General features: G+C 51.1%; 1 protein-coding gene across 1 annotated transcript; it reads right to left on the bottom strand.

The window, feature by feature from the left end:
• Nucleotides 1-488: 488 nt before the first annotated feature.
• On the bottom strand, nucleotides 489-6,289 carry TPBGL (trophoblast glycoprotein like). Its single transcript, XM_048838811.2, has 2 exons — nucleotides 4,304-6,289; nucleotides 489-3,774 (listed from the first exon to the last, which is right to left on the bottom strand). The coding sequence occupies exon 1, from the start codon at nucleotides 5,457-5,459 to the stop codon at nucleotides 4,335-4,337; it is 1,125 nt and encodes a 374-aa protein (XP_048694768.1). The 5' UTR covers nucleotides 5,460-6,289; the 3' UTR covers nucleotides 489-3,774; nucleotides 4,304-4,334.
• Between the last annotated feature and the right edge of the window lie 16,890 nt (nucleotides 6,290-23,179).

Here is a 23,179-nt window from a genome sequence, read left to right as displayed (position 1 = left end):
GCCTATTCCTTGTTTCTCAAGATGGTAAAGTAGCAGGCACCTTTAATTTGTTTGAGGGAGTTGGCAGCAAAATTCCTTCTGGTTTACACTGTGTTCAGTGGGGCAGCAACAGGACATTCAATTCGCAGTTCACATAAACGTGTAAAAGCGAGCCTACGGGCCTCATCCTACTCTCCATTTATACATTACACCAGATCTGGCTTCTTTGGAAGCCAATGGGAATTGTGCTACAGGATCTGGCCTGTTGGGCCTGCAGCTGAAAATGAGCCGGGGTCTGCTTAGCTCAGGAACGGTAAGGAGCAGGCGCTGCAGGAAAGGACCACGGTGTACTGGAGGTATGCACAGCACTCAGCCTTGCTCTGCCCGACTGCTGCTGGTGCTATGAAATCCTTCTCTCTGATGAGCAGGAAAAAATGGACTCCCACATTTTTGGGGAAAAAAAAAAAAAAGAATCCTTTTTAGAAAATAGAGACTTTGCATCTCAGATCTCTGGCTTCATGAAGCAAGAGCCCTTTGCTCCCACAAACGTTCTGCCTTCTTTATTTATTATGTTCAAAAAGTTACTGGCAGACAGGTCAGGCATAATTAGATTAAACCGTATCGCAAACTGACAAAACCACGTGCAATGAAAAAGCTGCATAAACTTGTAGACATATTTTGTCAAAGTATTAATCTTAGGCTTCTGAGCGGCTCAGTGAGAAAGCCCCATTTATGAAACACAGAGAGAGGCTGACACTTCTAAAAATGGGAGCAGAAAGTTGGGCTTCTAAGTTCATATTTAGGCACCTACAGGAAGAATTTTCAAAAGCATCTGTGTGATTTAGGAGCAAGAGTTTCAGAGGAACAGCCGTGTTAGTCTGTATTCGCAAAAAGAAAAGGAGTACTTGTGGCACCTTAGAGACTAACCAATTTATTTGAGCATGAGCTTTCGTGAGCTGTAGCTCACGAAAGCTCATGCTCAAATAAATTGGTTAGTCTCTAAGGTGCCACAAGTACTCCTTTTCTTTTTAGGAGCAAGAGTGTCACTGAAGCTGGCAGGGATTTTGCCATTGTATTCAATAGGAATGGATCCATGTCCCAAGTCTGCAGGGTGCTTTTCACACTGAGCCTGTGATCTTTACTCAGTGCTGTCAGTGGGAGATTTGCCTGAGCAAGGACTGCGAGACTCTTAGCTCCCTATCCTGAGAGCTGTTCTTAGCTCCCTAGCCTGAGAGCTGCTCACTGAAGATTGCCCCCTGGGATTTCAGTGAGGGTCATGTGGCCACCAGGTTCCCCCCAGATGGAGCAACTTGCAGATTTTGGACCTGGATTTGCTAATGCCTTAGAGTAGAACAATAATAATATACATTGCATTGCTTCCAAGCATTTCAAAGCATGCTATAAACAATAAGGGCTGGATCCTGTGCCCAGGGATGTCAGGGGGAGTACTGCTGTTGACTCCATTGTGATTAGGCTTTAATTTATTAGGGCTCGCAACACTCCAGTGAAGTATGTAAATGTTATTATCCTGATAGGACTGAGAGGCAAACACAGACCAAGTTAAGGCCAAAATTTTCAGTCGGGTCGGCTAATTTTGGGTGCCTCCCTTTTAAGGATCCCCACTTAAGAGAAAGCTACAGTTTGATTTTCAGAGCTATGGAGCACCTGCAGCTCCCCTGCTTGCTAGCTGGAGCTGGGGGCAAGGGGGCTCAGCAGGCTAAAGACGTTGCTATACTTAGGCATCGGAGCTCGGAGGAACCCAGAATTATTGGCTACTTTGGAAATTAAGGTCTAAGTCAGGGGTTCTCAAACTTCATTGCATGGCAACCCCTTTCTGACAACAAAAATTACGACATGACCCCAGGAGCGGGGACTGAAGCCTGAACCCACCCGAGCCCCGCTGCCCTCGGCCAATTCCAACGTCTGGTGGGGCCAGAACTGAAGCCCAAGGGCTTCTTCCCCGAGCAGGGGGCCTGTTACCTGAGCCCCACCACCCAGGGCTGAAGCCCTCAGGCTTTGGCTGGGGCTTGGGCTTTGGCCCTGGGCCCCAGCAAGTCTAATGCCAGCCCTGGTGACCCCATTAAAACAGGGTCCCGATCCACAGTTTGAGAACTGCTGGTCTAAGTCATTTGTCCCGGGTCATGCAGCAAGTCTGGGTCAGAATGATTAGAATCCAGATGCTGAGCACTAATCGGTAAACCCATTCTGTTCCCCCAGACCTAGCAACAGCACAGAAGTGTATATGGAACCATCTATTTACAGAGATCACTTAGTACCTAACGGTCTTGCTCTGCAAAACATGGATCATAATAACAACGTTGCTTCAGCCACGACGGATTCAGAAATTATTGCAATAAGCTTTATAGAAAACATACAATGCACTGGATGCAGCGCTCAGTGTATTTGCTCTAGTATATACTAACAGGCGCAGTTCGAAGCAAACCTGTGCAAGATATTGAGAGCCTTGGTTTTTGATAAGATTGCTGAGGCAGTCTACTCTAGATTATAGTCCGCAGTCGGAAACGAGCTGCTTCCATGTGCTTTAGCAACATGCATACAGCCTGCAGGGAAGTTTTGTTTGTTATGCAGGTGCATTATTTTGTGCCTGAGAGAAGTCATAATTTTTGTGGAACAAAAACCATAGTAAATAAATGGGCTCAGCAGATCATATGATTTCTTGTGGGTTTTTTGTTTTCTTTTCCTCTGTGTTTGGAGCAAAAAAAAAAATCAAGTTAGTTTTGTATTTGTTAGAACTATACTAGGAAAGAGAACTGTACACGGTAAAAGTCTGGGCTCCAATAAAATCCAGGAAACAAGTATAACACCATCTAGCCCATTGCTTTCAGCAACTCACCAAGTAAAAACTCACCCCACGGTCCATGTGCACAAAGTACATTCACAGGGAGTTGTATTCTAGCTTGTTGCAGAAGTTTTTTTTACAAAGGAAAAATTAAAAAAATCTCCTGGAGTAGCTAGGAGTTCCGTGTGCACGGAGCTCTTCTGTGCATTCATAACTCCCACAGGTCATGGGAGGCTCTTTTGCTGGGATCAGACTCACTTCCCTGGACACTGATGGCTGTGATGGTTTTGGGGAAGCATCCTATGGGACATGGGGAGAGGGTTCTTCTGTTAGGGCAGTGGAAAACGTGCTGTCACACACCCTGGAGGAGTGAAGGGCTTGAAAGGGATTGTTGAGCTACATCCTGTACATTCATATCCCCCTGTGGATTCTGGACGGGAGGGGTTCTTCGGGAGTGATTCCTGCATAGTCCTGGATGGGAGTTAATTCTGCATGGAGCTGGGTGTTTCCTGTACATTCATACTGCACCTCCTGGACCATTGGGGTGGGGAGAGAAGGGCCTCTCAGGGTGGAGCCAGTCAATTCCCATCTCAGGGTTTATTCTATGTGGAGAGTCCTGTACGTTCACATGCCCCTAGCACACTGGTGGGAGGGTGGGTGTGATGGAGCCCATGTGGTCTCTGATGCTGGTTATTCATGTGAAGGTGGGTAGCTCTCTCATCCACAATCCCCAGGACCCTTGCGGGGGATGTATTCTCCTGGGGACTGTATGCTGTGCAGTGACCCAGGGGGGTGGAGGGGATCCTGTGCAGTTTTCTTAGTTTTGTAGGAGGGGTGTTACTGTCCTGAGGATGGATCCTGTGCCATCTTGAGTGGGTTGGCAAAAAGCTGTTCTCCGGGAGCTGGGGGCTGGTGGATGGGTGTTTTACTGGCTGTTCCCTGGACGGGTGGGCGTTGTCCTGGGGAGTGGGGTGCCCTCTGGTTGGAAGTGCCCCCTGTCAGGCAAGAAGGGAGAGGAGAGTATTCCCAAGTAGTGGGTGGCTGGGTGGAAGGTAAGTATTCCCTGGGTAGAGGATGGGGGTTGGTGAAGGGTATTCTCCTGGCGTTTTTTCCATGGGTTGGTGGGCAATCTCCTGGGGGGAAGAGTGCCCCTCTGGGGAGCGGGTGGGATTGGTGAAGTGGGGTTTTATGAGATAATCTGTGGGTGAATAGATATTCTCCTGCATGGGGGTATCCTCTAGACGGTGAATGGATGTGTGGATTTCCTGGATAGTGGTAGCCCGACACACCCCTTGGGCAATGAGGTGGGACCTCCAAGGACTGTGAGTAGTGGGTGGATGGGCGGGATCCCCAAGGGCCAAGGGTGGGGATCCCCAAGGGCTGTGGGTAGTGGGCTGGTGACTAGGAACCCCAAGGACTGGGGGAAGGATCCCCGAGGGCCAGGGTTGGGGGCTTGGGCTGGGATCCCCATGAGCTAGGGGTGGAGGGGTGGGATCCCCTAGCGATGCCTGCGGGCAGGGCTACCTGGCGCCGAGGTGGCCCCCCGCACTCTGGCTCAGAGCCCCGAGGGGCTGGCGCTGGCCCGGCGCGGGTCGGTGTCCTGCTCGTAGCGGTAGTGGTAACCCTCCATCTGGTCCCGGCAGGCCTCCCGCAGGTTGTTGAGCCAGCGCTTGATGCCCCTGCGGTTGAGGTACAGCACCATGAGGAAGATGACCCCGATCAGCGCCAGCACGATGCCGAAGAACACGTAGGAGGCGGTCTCCAGCTCCTTCTGCTCGCCGGGCTCTTCGGGCCGCGGCTCCCAGCCGGCCCCCTCGGGCCCCGGCTCCCGGCCGGCCCCGCAGCCCAGCTGCTCCAGGCGGAGGCGCAGCACAGGCGAGCCGCTCAGCTCCCGCGGGGCGGCGCAGCGCAGGCTGCGCGCATCGGGCACCCTCCAACTGGCGTTGCGCATCCAGCCCAGCAGCGGGCGCAGGGCGCAGTCGCAGCGCAGCGGGTTGGAGCCCAGGTAGAGCTGCAGCCTGCCCAGCGGGGCTGACTCCAGCCGGGCCAGCTCCTGGGGGCTCAGCCCCTGCAGCGAGTTGTTCCGCAGATCCAGCTCCTCCAGCCCCTCCGGCAGCGCGGCGCCCGGCAGCGCCCGCAGCCCGTTGCCCGCCAGCTCCAGCCGCCGCAGGCTCAAGTTGCGCAGGGCGCCGGCCAGCGGCTCCTCGGGCGCCTCGCCCAGCAGCAGCAGCGCCTGGTTGAGCTTGAGGGTGCGCAGCCGCGGGCAGCCGCGGAAGGCGCCGCCGGCCAGGGCGCGCAGCGGGTTGTGGCTGAGGTCCAGCGCCGCCAGGCCGGGCAGCCCCTGGAAGGCGCGATCCTCGATGGCCTGGATGTTGTCGCGGGGCAGCAGCAGCAGGCGCAGGTCGCCCAGCGGCCGGCTCCCGTTGCCGGCGAAGGCCGCCCGGCGCAGCACCGTCAGGTTGCCGCCGGCGATGGTGAGGTTGCGCACCCCGCGGGGCAGGTCCCGCGGCGGCTCCTGCAGGCGCACGTAGCTGCACTGGTCCAGCTGCGGCGTGGCGAAGCAGTAGCAGGGACCCGGGCAGCCCTGCCCGGCCTGGAGCAGCGGCGGCAGCAGCAGCAGCATCCCCAGCCACCGGAGCAGGGAGAGGGCGCGGGCGCCCAGCGGCCGCCTCCCTGCCATGCTCCCTGCCTGGGCATCGAGTCCCGGCGGGGGGTGGAAAGCGGCCCCCCCCCCGGCCCGGGGATCCAGCTCACAGCCCTGGCTGCTCAGCGCAAGGCGGGAGCCGGCCGGCCCCGGGCCGCCTCATCTCACACGCGCCGGGCGCCCGCTGCTCAGTGTGGACGCGAGAGACGCGGCTCCCGAAGTGAGAGCGCGGGGCGGGGCGGGGCGGGGGTGGGGTCCCGGCTCCCGCAGCCCGACAGCTGCTGCTGGCGCCCGACGCCCCCTGACGTCTCCCTGCACTGGCAGGTCAGCTGGACCGAGGCGGGGAGGGGGGCTCCCAGACCTGCCTCTGCCCTTCGCTGGGGAGGATTAAGCCCTCCCCGCTGGGGAGGAGGCAGCGGGGCGCCCCGGTCCGTTCTTGGTCGCCCCCCGGGGGCCGCGTAATCAGAGCTCCCCAGCTCCCTCCTCTCCCAAAACACGCGATCCAGGGGGCACTCTTCGCCTGTGGGGGGTGGCGAGGGAACCCGAGTCCTCCTGCCCGTGCCAGGCGACAGCCAGCGGCAGCTCCTGAAAGGCTGGTTAAAGCCAGGAGTCAGCCCGGCCCGCCCCGCCACGGGCTTTGGGGCGAAGCGAGGCCCCGGGATAAAGATCTCAGACCTGCCCGTTCAGCGGCCGCTTCCGCGCTGGCAAGCCGAGACGTTTCTCTTTAGCCGGGGCTGGCTGTGGTCAAAGTAGGATTTGTTTAGCCCTGGCGCGCTGAGGGGGGTGCCCGCTGTTCAGAGTTTCTTTCAGGTCAGCGCTGCCCTGTCTGTGATGGAAAGGGAGGAGAACACGCGTAGCTGGTTAGGCTCTGGAGAAGCAGAGAGAGGGGTGAGTTGTGTGTGTGTGTGTGTTGGATTGGAGGTGTTTAGCCTGTCTTTGTGCCAGGGGTACTTTCTGTTGTTTATTTCCCTTTGTGGATTTCCCGAGCTGTGGGCCAGATTCTGCTTTCACATCAATCTGGAGTAACTCCACGGCTGCTCCGTATGGTGCTCTGCCTATCACAGTAACCACACTAGGGGTGCAGGGCACTTTGCAGTTGTAAAGGTTAAGATTATAAACGCCAGGGCAGGGAGGTAGGGGTTAAATCCCGCTCCCAGAGACACCAGGGTATAGCTAGGGTGGTTCCAGTGAAATCAAAGGAGTTACTGCCCAGAGGATTCTTGCTGGTGTGACTCAGAGCCGAATTTGTCCAGAAAGAGAGATAGTAGACAGCAAGGGATGAGGGATGGGGATGGGGATGGGGATGGAGGGATGAAGTGGGAGGACAAAGATGAGGACAAGGGCTCCTTGAGCCGGGGACTTCCTTGGTTTTGTTCCTAGTGCTTTGAGTTTGTATCTACAGCTTTTAAAATACGTATGTTGCGTGAATGTTTGGTGGAGTGCAGGGTGGGTGTGGGGAATCCGTACAATAGCTGCTTGCTGGAGACTTCATCTGCAGTACCTGGCAGCACTCGGGATACCAGCAGAAGAGGTGGACGAATGGCAGTTACAGGGAGCAGCTTTTTGCAACTGCGAGAAGGAGCTTTTTAAAAGCTCCAGCTCTCTCTTTTTTCCATGGCGTGTTCTGTAGGATCCCACTGATAAATTCCATAGGATAAATGCCATGACGGCACAGTCACACCCCTGCTCCCCCTCCTAGGAAAAATGGGCAGAGAAAAAACTCCCTGAGATTCCTCTGGCAGAGTTTCCCCCCAGATGATGATGATGTATATTACCATAGCACCTAAGACTCCATTGCAGAATTTGGCTGCTCACTGGCTCTAAGGCCCCAGCTCTAAACCCTGGGTGCTGCTGGCGTTTACCCCAGGATCTTAAGTCAGAGAGTGTTCCCCAGTGCATAGACAGCCCCGTGTGCAGTGACTAAGGCTGCATTAATGTTTGCACAGATTTACCACTGCAGTGATGTCGTGATCGTAGGAGTCTCCTCTGCCCACTGCAGGGTGCTGGAAGGTGCCACACAAGTGACTGACCCCTCTCCATGCAGCAATGGGGAGATATTATATTAGTGACTCCCCCTGTGCTGAACTGAGCACTGGTGAAGGGGGAGGTCCTGTGGCCAGGGCATGGGACATAACAGTGCAGGGAGAGTCGAGGATTTTCTCTTGCTGTGCCTGCCATGCAGCCGAAATAGCAGCCCAGGTCAACAATGGAACAGGAATGGGGCTGGGAGCTCCCTGTCATCCAGCTGCTCAGTGCCTCTTGATATGTGATGGGCACTGTGGTCTCCTGGAGCCATCAGCCTCAGTTTACCTATAGGATCCTGGGTGGGAACAAAGCAGCATGCAGGGCAGCCATCCTGGTGGCTCAGTACTGTGTCTCCCAACCCCCGTCTGGCCTCCTACCCATTGGCTCTATTTATTTTCTCATCAGAATCACTGTCTCCTTGCCCATTTTATCACAGCCCTTTTGTATTTGGTTTTCCTATTGCAGATTTTTCCCCTCTCCCCATACCTGCTCTTTTTTCACATCTTTTCTAAATTACTAATGGCCCAGATGAACTTCTGGACACGGAGGCTGGCTGAGATTAGCGAGTCCGCTCTCCCTTAAAACTTGCTCTGTTTAATGATCTATCATAAATCTAGACAGTCAGAGCCAAGCAAACCCCATATTTAAAGTGACAGTGACTAATTTACCAGCCAGAGATACAAATTTTTAAACAGAAAGTAGCTGGAAATATTTCATATAATCATGTTTCATTAATTATTCAAGTGTGAGCTGGAGTCCAATATAATTTCAAATACTGAGGAACTGAGGAAAGCCAGGCATATGCAGGTTACGTAGTGTCAAGTCAGCACTGCTGCATCCAGCTGGCTCCAGTAGTCTTTTCTTAGCCTTTCCAAGTCTCTGACACAATTAGGACCATTTGTCACTCCTAATAGTTATATTTAACAAATCAATATCACTTTGGAAAACAAGGGAGCCAGTATCTTAGAACCACCTATTTGCATTAAGTCCCCGGGATGCTTTTATACATCAGACTGAAAGCCACAGGGTAGCTTTTAGTCATTTTATGTATCTTCTAGCAGAAGGGACACCTGCCACAGAAACCAAGGCAGGAAGAACGACTTCCCTTGTTGTCTAAAGATCATAAAACATAACTGAACTGAAACCATGCAGTTCTAAGCAGAGTAAGACTTTAAAGGTCATGCAAGAAAAAACGGCTAAATTCTGCTCTCAATTAAACTGATGTAAATCCACTGCCTTTGAAGAGTGGAGAGGCTCAAAGTTTATGTGCCCTCTTGCTTCATGGCCAAGGCAGCCTACAGCTAGTGAGGATACTTCCCCTGTGGGCAGATAATCCCATCGCTGCCTACTGCAGGGATTCTTGTACCTTCTTCTGAAGCACTTGGCACAGGGCCACTGACAGAGACCAGGATACTGGGCTAGATGGTCTGGCAGCCTGATCTGATTATCTGGCAATTCCTACACACACTGTTGTAGCTCAGGGACAAAGACCAGTGTGTGAGGTATGTAACAATGGTCTCAGAGAAAATATGGATAAACGGAGAAGCTGAGCATGTGATGGATCTGAAGGAAAGCCAAATGATCAACTTAAGGATTCTCATTAAAGCACATCTCCATAACAGCAACACAAGTTACTGCCCCACTTTGTGCCTCAGTTTCCCCATCTGTAAAATGGAGTAATGATACTTACCCTCCACAGCTTTACATCCAGAGTTCTGTGGTTGCAAAGCGTACAGCTTGTGCTCTGTATTTATTGTCATTATTCCTCACATTTGCACATACAAGGAAGACCACCCAGTGGAGGTTCTCACTCTCTTCTTCACATCCTTTTACATCAAGGGTCAGACTCCATGTGGAACGGGGGTGATTACTAATCCTTCAGGGAAACATCCACACAAAGGGCTGCATTTTGTGCCATGGTCTGCGATAGAAGCAAGTTCTCCTATTCTGAGCCCTCCACGGTGAGCACTTAACATCACAAAGCAGCCCCCCCCCAATAATGAGGTTGGCTAAAAAACCACGAGATTCTAAAATATAATAAACCCTGGATTCTTTTTATTTGTCTGCTAGTTTCTGAGCCTTTAGGGCTCACATTTTGAAGCCTTTCAATTCTCAGCAACAACTGGGGTTAAAATGTTCCTTTTTTAAAAAATGGAGCATATTCACACTACTCCAAGAGCTGAGGCCTTAAGCAAACACCAAGTATCATGAGAGCTATCAGTACTGCAAGACGAAAAGAACTGCAGAGGAGAAGTCTCTTGCATCAGCAGAGGCGAGGTTATGTGAAGGGTCAGAGAGGAGAGTGGTGTTGGATAAGCAACAGGAGCTGAAAAGGAAGTAGAGACCAGGCCCAGAATATAGATTTGAGCAAATCCACTGAAACTTTTAAAAACAAAGAGGGATGTTTTTAAATGGATCCTGAAATCAATGAGAAGCCAGTGCAGCTGCTTAGGGATGGAGTGATGAGGTCACATTATCAGCATGTACTAGGGCTGCTTCCAACTCAGCTGATTTCCTTTGCACTTTTGTGAACCATATGTCTAAGTATCCCGTGGCTGGGTTTTGTTTTATTGTTCCCTGGGTTGCCTTTCAGATAGCGTTTCTCTTTTTCATTAGAACACAACGGGAGAGGGAGGGTGTCTCCACTCGGCTAGCCGGAGATCCGTCTTCCCACTGTTGCTAATAAATCAGCCAACCCTCAAACCACAAAATTTGAAGCCTAGCTTGAGTCTCTATTCGGTGAAAGCCAAGGAGACTGACTCAGCATGCCGTTGTGAAATGGGACAGGCAGGTCAAGTCTGAGGTCAAGAAACCATGCAGACATTGTCTGGATCAAGTGCAGTTTAATGACTACAGTACGAACTTCAGTGTGATATTTGCACACGCTATCCTGTTTACAGATCAGATATTATTACTGGAGAAAGATCATGTTCACTGGTAGATGGGTGAGCAATAATCAAGATGCGAGTACCACGCACTGTGGCAGTCACAACCTTCTATCTGTTTTCCCACCTGGGTCACTGTGGTATTTGAGTACAGACAGATCTACCTGGTTCTGCTCCTGATTACCCTGTTGTAAATCAGGAGTAACGCCACTGAGTTCAGTGCTATTATATCTAACTGATGCCAGTGTAACCGAGGGCAGGATATGGCCTTCAGTCTGTATTTCCCACACTTTCCCCCTGTAATGCTGTGACAGCCTGCATGGAGAATTTGTAATTTATTTATTAATTGCCATTGAAGGGCAGTTACCAGAGCAAAGTTGTTGTAAAGCGAGAGGGCTGGATCCTCGAGTGTAAATCAGTGAAATTCCTTTGGCTACAGTGGACCTAGGGATTTGGCCCTGTGGGTTTACATTACATTGCGAAGGTGGTAAGATGGGTGGTTGTTCTGGTTTCTGGTAGAAGGGAATTCCACAGCTGTGGGTCAGCTGCCAAAAAAAAGCTGATCTCCCTCTGTCCCTCCACCACCACTTGTGCATCTTACCCTGCGCACAGCTGACTGCAGCATCCCTGACGAATGCAGCTGGTGAGGTAGGTTGCAGTCATGCAGTGAATGTCAGTTCCTGAGATAGCTGCCCGAAGTGGCCTCTCAGCGATGGCAGTGCAGATGGCAGATAGATCTCTTGCATTCAGAACATCCTCGAGATGGCATTTGAGAGAGCTGTGAATTCTGAAGCAGCTCTCTCACTGTTTGCCCTGTTCCAGCGAGCTGGCTCCCCAAGGTTTTATGACAAGAACACCACCAGCTGCCCTATCAGAGAGATAGGACAGAGAGGCAAGGTAGGTGAGGTAATATCTTTTAGTGGATCCCCTTCTGGTGGTGGAAGGGACAAGCTTTCGAGCTACACAGAGCTCTTCTGCAGGTCACCTGAGAACTGACATGCGGAAGTAGTTCCTGGCAACTGAAGAGTTAATAGAACATGCAGCAATCAGTGATCGCTATCCCATTTCTGTTCTGCCCAAGGAATAAGGGAAGCACTTTCCTATTACTGTCTGCTCCTGGCTATTTAAAAGCTAACCCTGCTGTATGCATTACGTTGCCTTCCAGTTATAAAATACAAACATGAAGTGATGCCTAAACAGTCGCTCACCAATCGCCAGTTCTAGACTTGGCACTTTCTCCTCGATGTTACCTGTCTTGTTAAATCGATGCACGAGTTTAGTGTCATGAAAGCTAGAGAACAGAACTGGCTGGACCCGGGCATGGTGCAGGTCAAGACTGTCCCATGCAGTTCTGCAAAGGCATCCTTTGAAAGAGCCCTTCCAAACCCACACCCCTACAGTTCTTGGTCCTGACCTACAGCCCCCTTTTGCTATTCTGGACCTAGGCTCCCCACACGGACTGCCAGTGCCCCTCAGTCCTTACCTGCAGCACCCCTTGCTATTCCTGTTCTGTGTGTCCGTACCCTGCTCTGCCAGTGCCCCTCCGTCTTGGCCTGCTGCACCTGCCTGTTAGTCCTATTCTATGCCCCCTTCCGCACACACAAACACAGCTCTCAGAGCAACTCCATGGTGGACTGTGATATGTTCCCCCGCTTCAGCACACACAGTTCTGCCATCGTACCACTATCCTGCCTTTCAGCACTCTCTGCTAGTCCCGTCCCAGGCTCCTTCCCACAGCTCTGCCAGGGCCTCTCAGTCACAATCTGCAGCACTGTCTTCTGTTTCAGTTCTGCCCCTCCAGCTTTGCTAAAGCATCTCAGCCCTGGCCTGCAGCCCCCTCGGTTCATTCAGTCCTGGGCCCTCGGTAAGCACAGAGTATCCGTCATGCAGTTGAGATCAGCCAAGGCGCTCAAGCTAACAGCGTCCTGATTCCAGGGTGCTCCCAGCCCAGAAATGGCCTAGGTTGGCCGAGGTTCATCCAGACTTTCCCCTGAGAAGGTGGGTGGGGTTCTTCTCTGAGGAGGCAGGATGTGGGAGTGTAAATTGGGTTGCACACGTTAATTGACACCAAATTGGTTCCTTGGTCGTTTCTTGTCTGGTTGAGGTCACTGTGTTGTCTATGTACTTCAAAAACAGGCAAACACCTGTTATAAAGCTAAAAAATAATTCAGCGCAGCACTGGGCGGCGGTTTCCTGTGAAACAGTAGAACAGGGACAGGGGTGAAGTAAGGGCTCGACTACATGGCAAGCTACCATGGAGCAAGCCAGTGTGTGACTCGCCAGCACACCAGCCTGGTGCTCAGGGAGGTCCTGTGTGGACACTGCTACCGTGCACTGGATGTCCCAGCATGTGGACTCGCAGCTTACTGGAGCTGTGTCCACAGGGGAGGTTACTGCGTGGCAGGCTGGTGCTCTGCCGATTCACACCCTGGCTCGCAGCACAGTAACTGGGTGTGTAGTCAAGCCCTTAGTCAACTCCTTTGCAACCCAGATCAAGCACGGAACCAGGATCTCTAGGCAGTGGGGTTGGGGGCTGATTGACAAACACACTGTACCACCTAGTTATCCAGCTGGTGCCAAACCTTCCCTGCCTTACTCATGTTGAATCGTACCTTATTCCACATATTGTCCTATGGAAGTAGGTGCTATTCTGTGGGAGCAAAGGCAGCAGACCAGGGCCCAGAGGGAACCTCCCGTACACATTCTCCTCATCTGTTAAACGCGGGCAGCTAACAAACAGGAAATAAAACACAGACGCTGCCCCAGACAAAACAAGAGAGACATGCTGAGCCCCAGACAAGCAGTTGAAGGTTATCAAAGCCCTGGAGTTTTGCTTTTTGTTATTGCTGGATGCTCAGTGTCTTCTAACATAGGGTGGCTAAGGCTGATTAGCTCAGCAGAAGGAGAGCACACATGGCTACAAATGCTGATGCATTATAACCAGTCACTCCATTGTCTTATCTATCCATCTGGCACAGGGGGTGTTTAGTTTGTCGGTACAGGCCTGTTTGTCACTGCTCCATATCTAGTGTTCTAGGCCCTGGTGGGAGATCACATCTGTGAAGCAGGCAGTTTTTGACGAAGGCCATGTCTATGCTGCCACTTATGTCGGCAAAACTTAAATTGCTCAGGGGTGTGAAAAAACACTCCACTGAGCAACCTAATTTTGTCGGCATAAGTGGTAGTGTAAGAGCTTCTCTTGCCGGTATAGCTCTCGCCACTTGTTGGGGGTGGTTTTATTATGTCGTTGGGCGGGCTCTCTCCCATCGACATAGAGCGGCTACATGAGCGATCTTACGATGGCACAGCTGCATCGGTACTGCCAGGCCACTGTAAGCTCTCTAGTGCAGACATAGCCTAAGATTCCCAATGGATTGAAATAACAGTGCCTTAAACTTGGCATCCTTCGTTAGCTGATAGCTGTCCCTGGATCCCAAAGCACTGCACACGTTACAGTTTGCTCCTGTAAACTGGTGGCTTGGCCCGCTGGGGCCTGACTTTGCTGCCAGTGAATTTAATGGGAAATTTACCATTGGCTTTGCTGGGAGCAGGAGGATGTGGTGGAAGGGGCTGGACTGTGGTACGTGCCACCTTGATGGACCAGATGTGGGTTTTTAAGGACTATATGCTTTGGGGTGGAGGGTGGGGGGGGGTGATAAATGGACCATGTTTTGGGACTCTCCTTACAGATTATTTGCACTATGTTTTTGTAATAATGTGGCCCCACGGAGGGGTGTTATCGAGGCAAGAGAGCCTGTGGTGGAGTCCTTAGGGGGTCAAGAGAGGAAATGGGACAACAGCCCCAGCAAGAGGGTGCCCAACCACAAGGGGGTGCTTGGGGATGAAGGGGAATCACTACCAGACTGGGTCGATACCGGTGGCGTTGGAACCCAGAGTTCCACAAGGCCTGGCTGCTCCAAATTACTAACCCATCCCCCCTTTCCGATCGAATAAGGAGAAATACAGGAAACAAAGAAGGGCTGTTCCTAATCAATAATCATCTGAGACTCCTAATGCATCCCTCTCAGACTGCTGAAAGTAATGGTCTGTTTCTGATCCCCAGATCAAAGATACAGTGTGTTTTAGAGAGTGAAGAATTTCCCGGACGTTCAAAAGGTCAATAAAGACAAGCAAACTGTGGACAGTAGCCTGTATTGCACTAGATTCTACAGGCCAGCTCAGATTACCGTGTAGAACAATCAACGCTAGCAGCATGCCCGACAGCTGAATTGGATGAGTAAACTGGGCTGGGTGGCAAGTGGAACCAGCAACCTAAAGAATTCCTGATCCCAATCTATCAGATTGTTATTAACAACTTGTATCACAGTAACAATCTGGAATGAGCCCCATTGGGCTAGGTGCTGCATATTAAAAGACAGTTCCTGCCCTAAAAAGCTGATAATCAAATGTCCTGAGCCTGCAAATACCCCTTTGAACTCAGTGGGGCTATTCATGTACTGAATGTTATGTGTGTGTTTGTGAGATTGGGTCCTAAACAGACAAGAGACAGCAGCTGAATGGAACACAATGAAGGGTAGGAGGGGGGGAAGAGAAGTGTAGCAGGAACACAAGGCTGCATAGATTAGCTGTGCGCACAGCTTGGAGGCTTGAAGGCAGTTTTTCAAATGAAATAAATGAGCAAGAGATTTTAGTGACTCTGCTCTTGTGTGTGTTAAGCATGGGTTGTTATTTAGCACCTATCCCCTGGTGTCTAAGTGCTGCACGGAACTAAAGAGCTCTTCTTCCTCCAGGGCTGAGTAGGGGCACGGTGTGTGTGAAGGTGTTTTGGTTACTAATCCTCGTTGCTGGGGGGAAAGCTGCACTGAAAAGAAGCTCTGAACGCAGTCAGGCTTGGGCGCAGTCCAGTGCACAGGAGCTTGGTGACCAGAATGCTCTGTCCCCGGTGCTTGAGTCAGAACCCAGGGCTTCCCTGCTGTCTAGGTTCCCCCAATCCAGTCCACGTTGCAACAGCTGACTACCATTACTGTTTCATGTGCTGTGTGCTGGGTAATAGCATGAGAGGGCTCCGTGCTTGTAAAACTAAACTGGCTCTTTATTAAAAGAACTATTTACAGAGCTGCTACAACTGCAGCTAGCATTCCAGCCATGTCCATACAGACTGACTTCCTGGTGCCTCCTCTAAGCTCTTCCCCCTCCAACCTGAGCTTCTCTCTCCAAGTTCCACGCAGGTTGCTACAGTTACCTTCTGGTACTTATCAGCTTGGGTCCCGTGTGTGCATAGAGCAGATATCACAACTGGCAACTACATTGGCCGTTTCAACAGGATTGCAAGGGGCATGGACATTAAATTACCTTCTCAGGTCCTGGAGGGGTCCCTCTGGCCCAGGGGAGAGGCATGGCCAGGCTCTGATAGGGTGATGGGGAATTAGAGTAGATGGGGATAGTGAGATCTTGTGGTTTGCTTTGTTTATCTGTGTTATTTACAGTGCACTCTCTTGGGAGAAGAGACCTTGACTTCCTGCGTGTCTGTAAAACACAGAGCACAGCAGTACGGCTCTATAAATAACCTGAATGGGTATTAAACTGGCAAGCCGGAGGGGAAAGGCTCCCTATCCCATTACCAGTCCCACACCCAGCCCTGTTTTCTGGCTCTGACATGCTCTCATTGCAAGCGCAGCGTCCTCACTCACAGCAACATTATCATAGATCACTGGCTGCACAGTTAAGAAAAACACTCCAAAAATAGTCCCGAGGTCAGCGTCTTCTTCCCAACAGAATGCCGACGTTCACCTGCATCAGCACATTTTGTCCAGGGTCCTTTGCAGCCTTTGCCTTTCTGAAACTTACCAGGGGTCTATCAGTAATAAGCCTTTGTACAAATCTTTGTATCTTCAAAACGCTGGATAGACAGGGCTAGGGTCACAAAGGTAGACAGGCACCTGCGTCCAACGTTTAGGCCCCACAGACATTCTAAACCCCCCCCCCCGTAGGCACCCAAATCTGCATAGGGCACCCAAGTTTCCATCAGCAGACCTGCACAAGTTCTGATACCCCGCACTCAAGCTAGACTCTGGTGGGGATTCCCACCTCGTTGTTGCCCTGCCTGTCTCCCCAAGCACGCTCTGAGCACGCCTACAGGACTGGGGCCTGCACAAAAGATGGGAATTTTTTGACGTGGGTGTTTGTGTCCAGAATACCCAAGAGGCCAGTGGTTAGAGCATTCCCCTGGGATGCGGGCAGTGGTGAGCTGGAGCTGGGGACAACCTTGCGGGACAACCGGTTCTAAAAGGGCTTGTAAATTTAACAACCGGCCAAAAGTGGCTTCTTAGGTGCCGACTCCGTGGGTGCTCTGGGGCTGGAGCACCCACGGGGAAAATTTGGTGGGTGCAGAGCACCCACCAGCAGCTCCCCTCCCCGCTCCGGCCCCGGCTCACCTCCGCTCCGCCTCTGCCTCCTCCCTTGAACGTGCCGCCCCGCTCTGCTTCTCCTCCCCCCCAGGCTTCCCGCGAATCAGCTGTTCACATGGGAACTGGGGGGGGAAGGGGGGGCTGAGACGCAAGCAGTGGCTTCGTGCTCAGGCCCAGGGAGAGGGAGGTGGAGGTGGAGGTGGAGGTGAGCTGGGGTGGGGGGGGGGCGCGAGGAGGGCCGCCCGCGCCCTCCTGGAAACCCAGGAGGGCGCGCAAGCCGGGGGCGGGGGGCGGAGAAGCAGAGCAGAGCGGTGCGTTCAGGGGAGGAGGTGACCTGGGGCTGGGTGCGAGGTGGGGAGCTGCCGGTGGGTGCTCTGCACCCACCAAATTTTCCCCGTAGGTGCTCCAGCCCCAGAGCACCCATGGAGTCAGTGCATAAGGCACCACTTTTGATGTGATCAGTGGGGGGAGCAGCCTCTCCCCCTGCTCCCACCCTAGCTACGCTACCCTGCCCCTAGGAGCCAGAGGGACCTGCCGGATGCTTTCCGGGAGCCGCCCCAGGTAAGCACCGTCGAGACTCCCCACCTCGCCCCCGGCAGGTCCCTCTGGCTCTTAGGGGCTTGGTGGGCACCCACTATGGTGGCCCACGAGACCCTCCTGCCCTGTTCTGGGGGCAGTCAGGGGATAGGAGAGGAGAGTGGATGGGGCAGGGGTTGGGGGGGCATCAAGGAACTAGGCGGGTTGGATGGGGCAGGAGTCCCCGGGGTCGGGGGTGGGCCACGACCCCTTCGTGGGGTGAGGAGGGAACTGGTTGTTAAGATTTTGGCAGCTCATCACTGGATGCGGGGTACCCAACTTCAAATCCCTGCCCTGCTGGATTTGAAGCAGGACTTTGAATTCAGCTCTCCCACATCCCAGTTGAGTGCCTACAACGAGGTGTGTGTGTCTGCCTGCCTGTGACCTAGTCAGTGAGGGGAAGTCATACATTGGGTTGTAAGACTTTCTTGTCTGAATGCATTTATTTAGCTATATAGGGGCCTGAGGGAAGAGCAAACACGAAGATGACAAGAGCCCCAGATAAGAATGCCCCAGCACACACTTGAAAGATAATGGGCAGAGCTTTGAGGACCTTACATCCTTTCTCCAAAAAGTTGCAAGCCTTGTTCTGCCAAGGTCGGGGAACTAGTAGATCAAAGAAAAGGAGGACTTGTGGCACCTTAGAGACTAACCAATTTATTTGAGCATAAGCTTTCGTGAGCTACAGCTCACTTCATCGGATGCATACTGTGGAAAGTGTAGAAGATCTTTTATACACACAAAGCATGAAAAAATACCTCCCCCCACCCCACTCTCCTGCTGGCAATAGCTTATCTAAAGGGGGAGGTATTTTTTCATGCTTTGTGTGTATAAAAGATCTTCTACACTTTCCACAGTATGCATCCGATGAAGTGAGCTGTAGCTTACGAAAGCTTATGCTCAAATAAATTGGTTAGTCTCTAAGGTGCCACAAGTACTCCTTTTCTTTTTGGAAATACAGACTAACACGGCTGTTACTCTGAAACCTGTCATTATAGTAGATCAAAGGTCTATAAACAGTTAAAAAACAACTTGGTCTGGGGGAGGGGGAAAGGAAGAGGGGGTGATCAAAAGGACTAAGCAGCTTTTAAAGGCATCTCTCCCCGAGGCTGAAGAAAAAGTTTTTGTGAGATAGGGAACCAGCTATGCCAGCCAGAGCCTAGAGGTCATGGTGGGAGAGGGGGTCTATAGGAAGCTTAGACCTACCAGAATCCCATGTAGAAGATGGTTAGACACCTGGTGAGCTAGACATGCATACGGCCATCCCTGAGGGGCTCCACGAGCATGTCGTCGAGGAGCGAGGTGCCAGTTGATAATAATGTACTTGAACTTTCAGAACGCCTTTGACAAGGTCCCACACCAAAGGCTGGTAAGCAAAGTAAGCTGTCATGAGATAAGAGGGAAGGTCCTCTCATGGATTAACAACTGGTTGAAAGATAGGAAACAAAGAGTAGGAATAAAGAGTCAGTTTTCACAGTGGAGAGAGGTAAATAGCGGAGTCCACCAAGGATCTGTCCTAGACCTGTGCTGTTCAAAATATTCATAATTATGAGCTGGAAAAAGGGGTAAACAGTGAGGTGGCAAAGTTTGCAGACTATACAAAATTACTCAAGATAGCTAAGTCCAGTGCAGACTGCGAAGTTCCAAAGGGATCCCATTAAACTGGGTGACTGGGCAACAACATGGCAGATGAAATTCAATGTTGATAAACTCAAAGCAATGCACATTGGCAAACATCATCCCAACTATACATAGAAACTGATGGGGTCTCAATTTTTAGCTGTTACTGCTCCAGAAAGAGATCTTGGAGTCACTGTGGAGAGTTCTCTGAAAACATCCACTCAATGTGCAGCAGCAGACAAAAAAGCGAAGAGAATGTTGGGGCCACTAGGAAAGGGATAGATAATAAGAAAATATCATGTTGCCTCTATATAAATCCATGGTATGCCCACATCTTGAATACTGCGTGCAGTTCTGGTTGCCCCTTAATATATATATATATATTAGAATTGGGAAAGATACATAGAAGGGCAACAAAAATGAATACGGGTATGGAATAGTTGCCGTATAAGGAGAGATTAATAAGACTGGGACTGTCCAGCTTGGAAAAGAGACAACTAAAGGGGGATATGATGGACGTCTATACAATCATGAATGATGTGAAGAAAGTGAATAAGGAAGTATTAGTTATCCCTTCACATAACACAAGAACCAGGGGTCACGCAGGGCGGAAAGGACGTGATTGATTGGTTGAACTTGGTTTAACCAGCTTTATGCTGAAGAAATAACACCAATGTCCTGAGGCAAAGGGAAAGAAATCCTGTGACTGGAGAGAGCTTTTTGGTGCAGTGTAGTAGGGTACAATATAGGAGTAACTGGCTGACATTCTCTGGCCTGTGATATACGGGGGCTCAGACTCAGTGATCTCATAATCCCTTGGGCTTTAAGATTTATGGATCTATGAAAGATGCATTATCACATCCTACCTAACAGCCACGATCCCCTTCAGGGCAGAGTAACACCTGTTCCTTCAGCTCAACCTTCCCCGCAAACAGCAAAGGCGGAGAGGGAAAAGGCATCCAAAAATCGCTGCTGTCTCAGGGGGAAGCAGGGAGGAATGTAGACTTCAGGGCTACCATGGCTGTGACTTTCTTTGTAAGGCACTTGGATAGAGAATGGCAATGGTGCCAACTCCCCCATGCCAGTCTGTGGCCAGGTGCCTGATCCCTGACCCTGCTGGAATCCTCTCTCGGGTGGGGGAGTAGCTGCATCTTTATGATCACTGAATTTTTGGTTTCTAAACTGAGATTACAATCCAAATTGCCCAGTGTGACGAGGGCAGCTGGATTAGAAACTCACTGCCTAACCCAAACTACCCTCAAACACTGACGGCCTGCCTCCACTTCTGATGTGTGGCGCAGAGTCCAGGCACTGGGACAGTCCCATTAACAATCCCTGGGAGTAGCCCCGTCTTCCTGAGAGTCCCGATCCTGCAATGACTGCAACGGAGATCTGCCCAGGTGTCACTGCAAGTTCAGAGCCTAAATAATTAGTTTCTAACTGGTGCTCTAAACTTGCTTTGGAGATGCCTCCAGACTCTGTTTTAGATCCCTGAGGTCCAAAGGGTTGTAGAAGAACCCAAAGGCCCTCTTGAGCAAGACCTCAAATCAGGATTTGGGTACAGGAGGGTAAAAGGACACTTGCCTAGCAGCATACCTCAAGCATCTACAGCAGGAGGAATTATCCCCAACATAGGCAGTCAGAGACTCTTAATGTCCTGGAGAATGGGAGAAGAAAGTGAGACCAAAAACCTAGGGGAAGGAGAGGAAGAAGGAACCTGAAGGAAAGAGAGAGGAAATCGGAGAGAGGCAGAATCGGAAAGGAAGTTGACCTGTGGGTGATCGATTATTAATTGGTAAAAGAACAGTTGTCTGCAAGAGAAAATAAGAATCACTGAATGTTATATGCAGAAGGAAGGAAGCAATCAGAAGCAGAAGGGACAAGGATAGCTACACTCGAAGAACACAAGGGAAAGAAGAAAAACAAGGAAACACAGGCAAACCCCTACAGTCATTCTTTGACTGAAAGTTTGATGCAATACATAGTGGGTGTGTGAGTGTGCACACCAGCTACAGCCATGCTATGCTCAGTTGCTGCTTGGGGGTGGGGTGGTAAAGATGATTTTATGTCGTTCTCCCCGCCATTGATCTTGATCCCAGCAAGGGTCTGTTTTGGCCCCGATGCCATCTAGAGCAGCCACAAGGCTGCTCTAAGTTGCACTGGCTGGTAAGAGCCCCCAAGCTGCCATGTTACTAGGCAGGGATCACTGGAGTGCACACATGCCCTTATTACACACTATGTCAGGTACGGAGTGGCTATGCTGTCTCTGCTCCACCTGTGGGATTCCCCTACAGCACAGGGAATCCCTAGCAAGCTGGTTGGGCCATTTTTCTTCCCACTTTGTGCTGCCAGTGGTACAAAACAGGCGGCATAGGGAGGGGCAGGATCTGTCTTCATGTTCTATATGCGAGCACTTATATGTGCGTTTTAGGGTGGACGGAAAATTCATTTCCCAGCGTGAGCCTAATGGGAAATACGTGAGCGTGTTCAGAGGACTCCAATTAGTCTTAATCCACCTCCATGCCTACAAGCCTCCAAAGGGTTTGCTAAAGCAGAAAAATGGACCTGATTTGTGTATTTGAGCAGTTGAAGCCATGGGAAGAAAAAATCCCCATGAATTTTCATGTGCATTTTATCTGCTGGAGCTTTTCCACAGGTTGCTGAGCCAGGAGCTGATGTATATCAGTAAATAAGAGAGCTGCTTCATAATAAGGCCAAAATTTGTCATCTGCCTATGCACAAAAGAAATAACAAAGGAGACCCCTTTCAGAGGTGAGAATGCAGCCCAAACCATTCCTTTTGGTTGCTGGAGTCTGTCCCATTCTTTTGCCTTTAAACTGAGTAAGGTTAAAGTCTATTTTATTTAAGTTTGCAGGAGGGAGAAAATGGCTCTTCATAAAAGATGTCGTTGCCAGGAGGGATAGCCCAGAAAAATTACGCTGGGCTTGGGGCCAGAAACGTCCTGCTAATGTAAGCAATGTGGCCTTTAATAGCAGGGGGTGGAAAATGAGGTCTAGGAAACATCCTTTTATGAGTTTTTATTTCTGTCACTTCATGGCCGTTGCAGAACTGAGCAGGGATCTCATCTTGCAGCGGCAAGAGGGAAGGAAAGTGAGCGAGCAAAAGTTTTGGATGTTTCCAAAAGTCAAAGGGAAATCAATGTGACTTACAATGCAGTTTTTACCTGTGTTCTGAACCCTCCTGTGTAGTCAGCTGGAATGGTTGGGGTTGGGTGACAGGCTGCAGAGCCTTGGATCTGAATGGTGTCTGTTTGTGACTGAGGCACAGAGGCTCAGATCCTCAAAGGCACTTGGATGCTTGACCGCCATTGAGTTAAAGGAATGTAGGCCCCTGTAAATCTTTCATGGATCTGGGCCATAGTCTCCAAAAGTCAGCTCCGTCTAAAGGCTGTTTGGAAGCCCCTGGACAATAAAGTGAGGTTTTTAGCCTTGATCAGTTTCTTAGTGGCTGGATGTCCAAGCCACCACTGCAGCTGGCAACCTCATTGGCAGACTCCAAAGAGAGGTCAAGAAATGAAGAGAGAAACCTCATATTACCTGTAGGTTGTGATTAATTCAAAGCCAGGTGGGAGGCAGGGCAAGCTGTGGGGACTTGCATTGGCATTACCTTTCTGTGTGTTTTTTGCGGACTGAGGACTCCAGTCTCTGGCTGCTTAACAGTCACATGTTTTAAAAACCCTCTGACAATACATATCTGGAGAGAGCACGCTGGGACCCACGCGGTTTGAATGCCTCCTCAGCAGGAATGGTTCAGGATTTCTTGCCACATCAACGGATTGTGTCCTGTAGGGAACAATCTTGCATTGACCCCAGGGAAATGGACTAACTGGGACCCAACAGATCTTTATTTGCTATCATTCAAAGTTGGAGAAAGGACAGAAAACACACCCACATTCCTGGCTCTGATTTAATTTCACACAGCGGTTACCCAGTCTGGCGTGCAGAAACCCACAGCTGGACATGGTGGGATAGATCCATTTGTTTTGTTTCCTGTACTAGATCAGTGCCATGGGATAAGGGGTATATCTCCACAGGGATAAAAGACCTGGAGCACCCCGCAACTGGCCTGGGTCAGCTGACTCAGGATCAAAGGGCTTGGGCTTGCAGGACTAACAATTGTTGTGTAGACACTTGGGCTGGAGCCTGAGCCCTGGGTCCCTCCGCCCTCGCAGGATCCCTGAGTTCAGGCTCCAGCCCAAGCCCAGAGCACAAGCCCTGCGAGCCCGAGTCAGCTGACTCAGGCCAGCCAGGGGTTTTTAATG

The sequence above is a fragment of the Caretta caretta genome, chromosome 1 (genome assembly GCF_965140235.1).
Source record: "Caretta caretta isolate rCarCar2 chromosome 1, rCarCar1.hap1, whole genome shotgun sequence".
Classification (NCBI taxonomy): domain Eukaryota; kingdom Metazoa; phylum Chordata; order Testudines; family Cheloniidae; genus Caretta; species Caretta caretta.
Note: the sequence above shows the minus strand (reverse complement) of the source record. Positions and strands in the feature narration are given on the sequence as shown.

Excerpts from the sequence above, each read along its gene's own strand:
- TPBGL (XM_048838811.2), bottom strand. The coding sequence starts at position 5,459 with ATGGCAGGGAGGCGGCCGCTGGGCGCCCGCGCCCTCTCCCTGCTCCGG.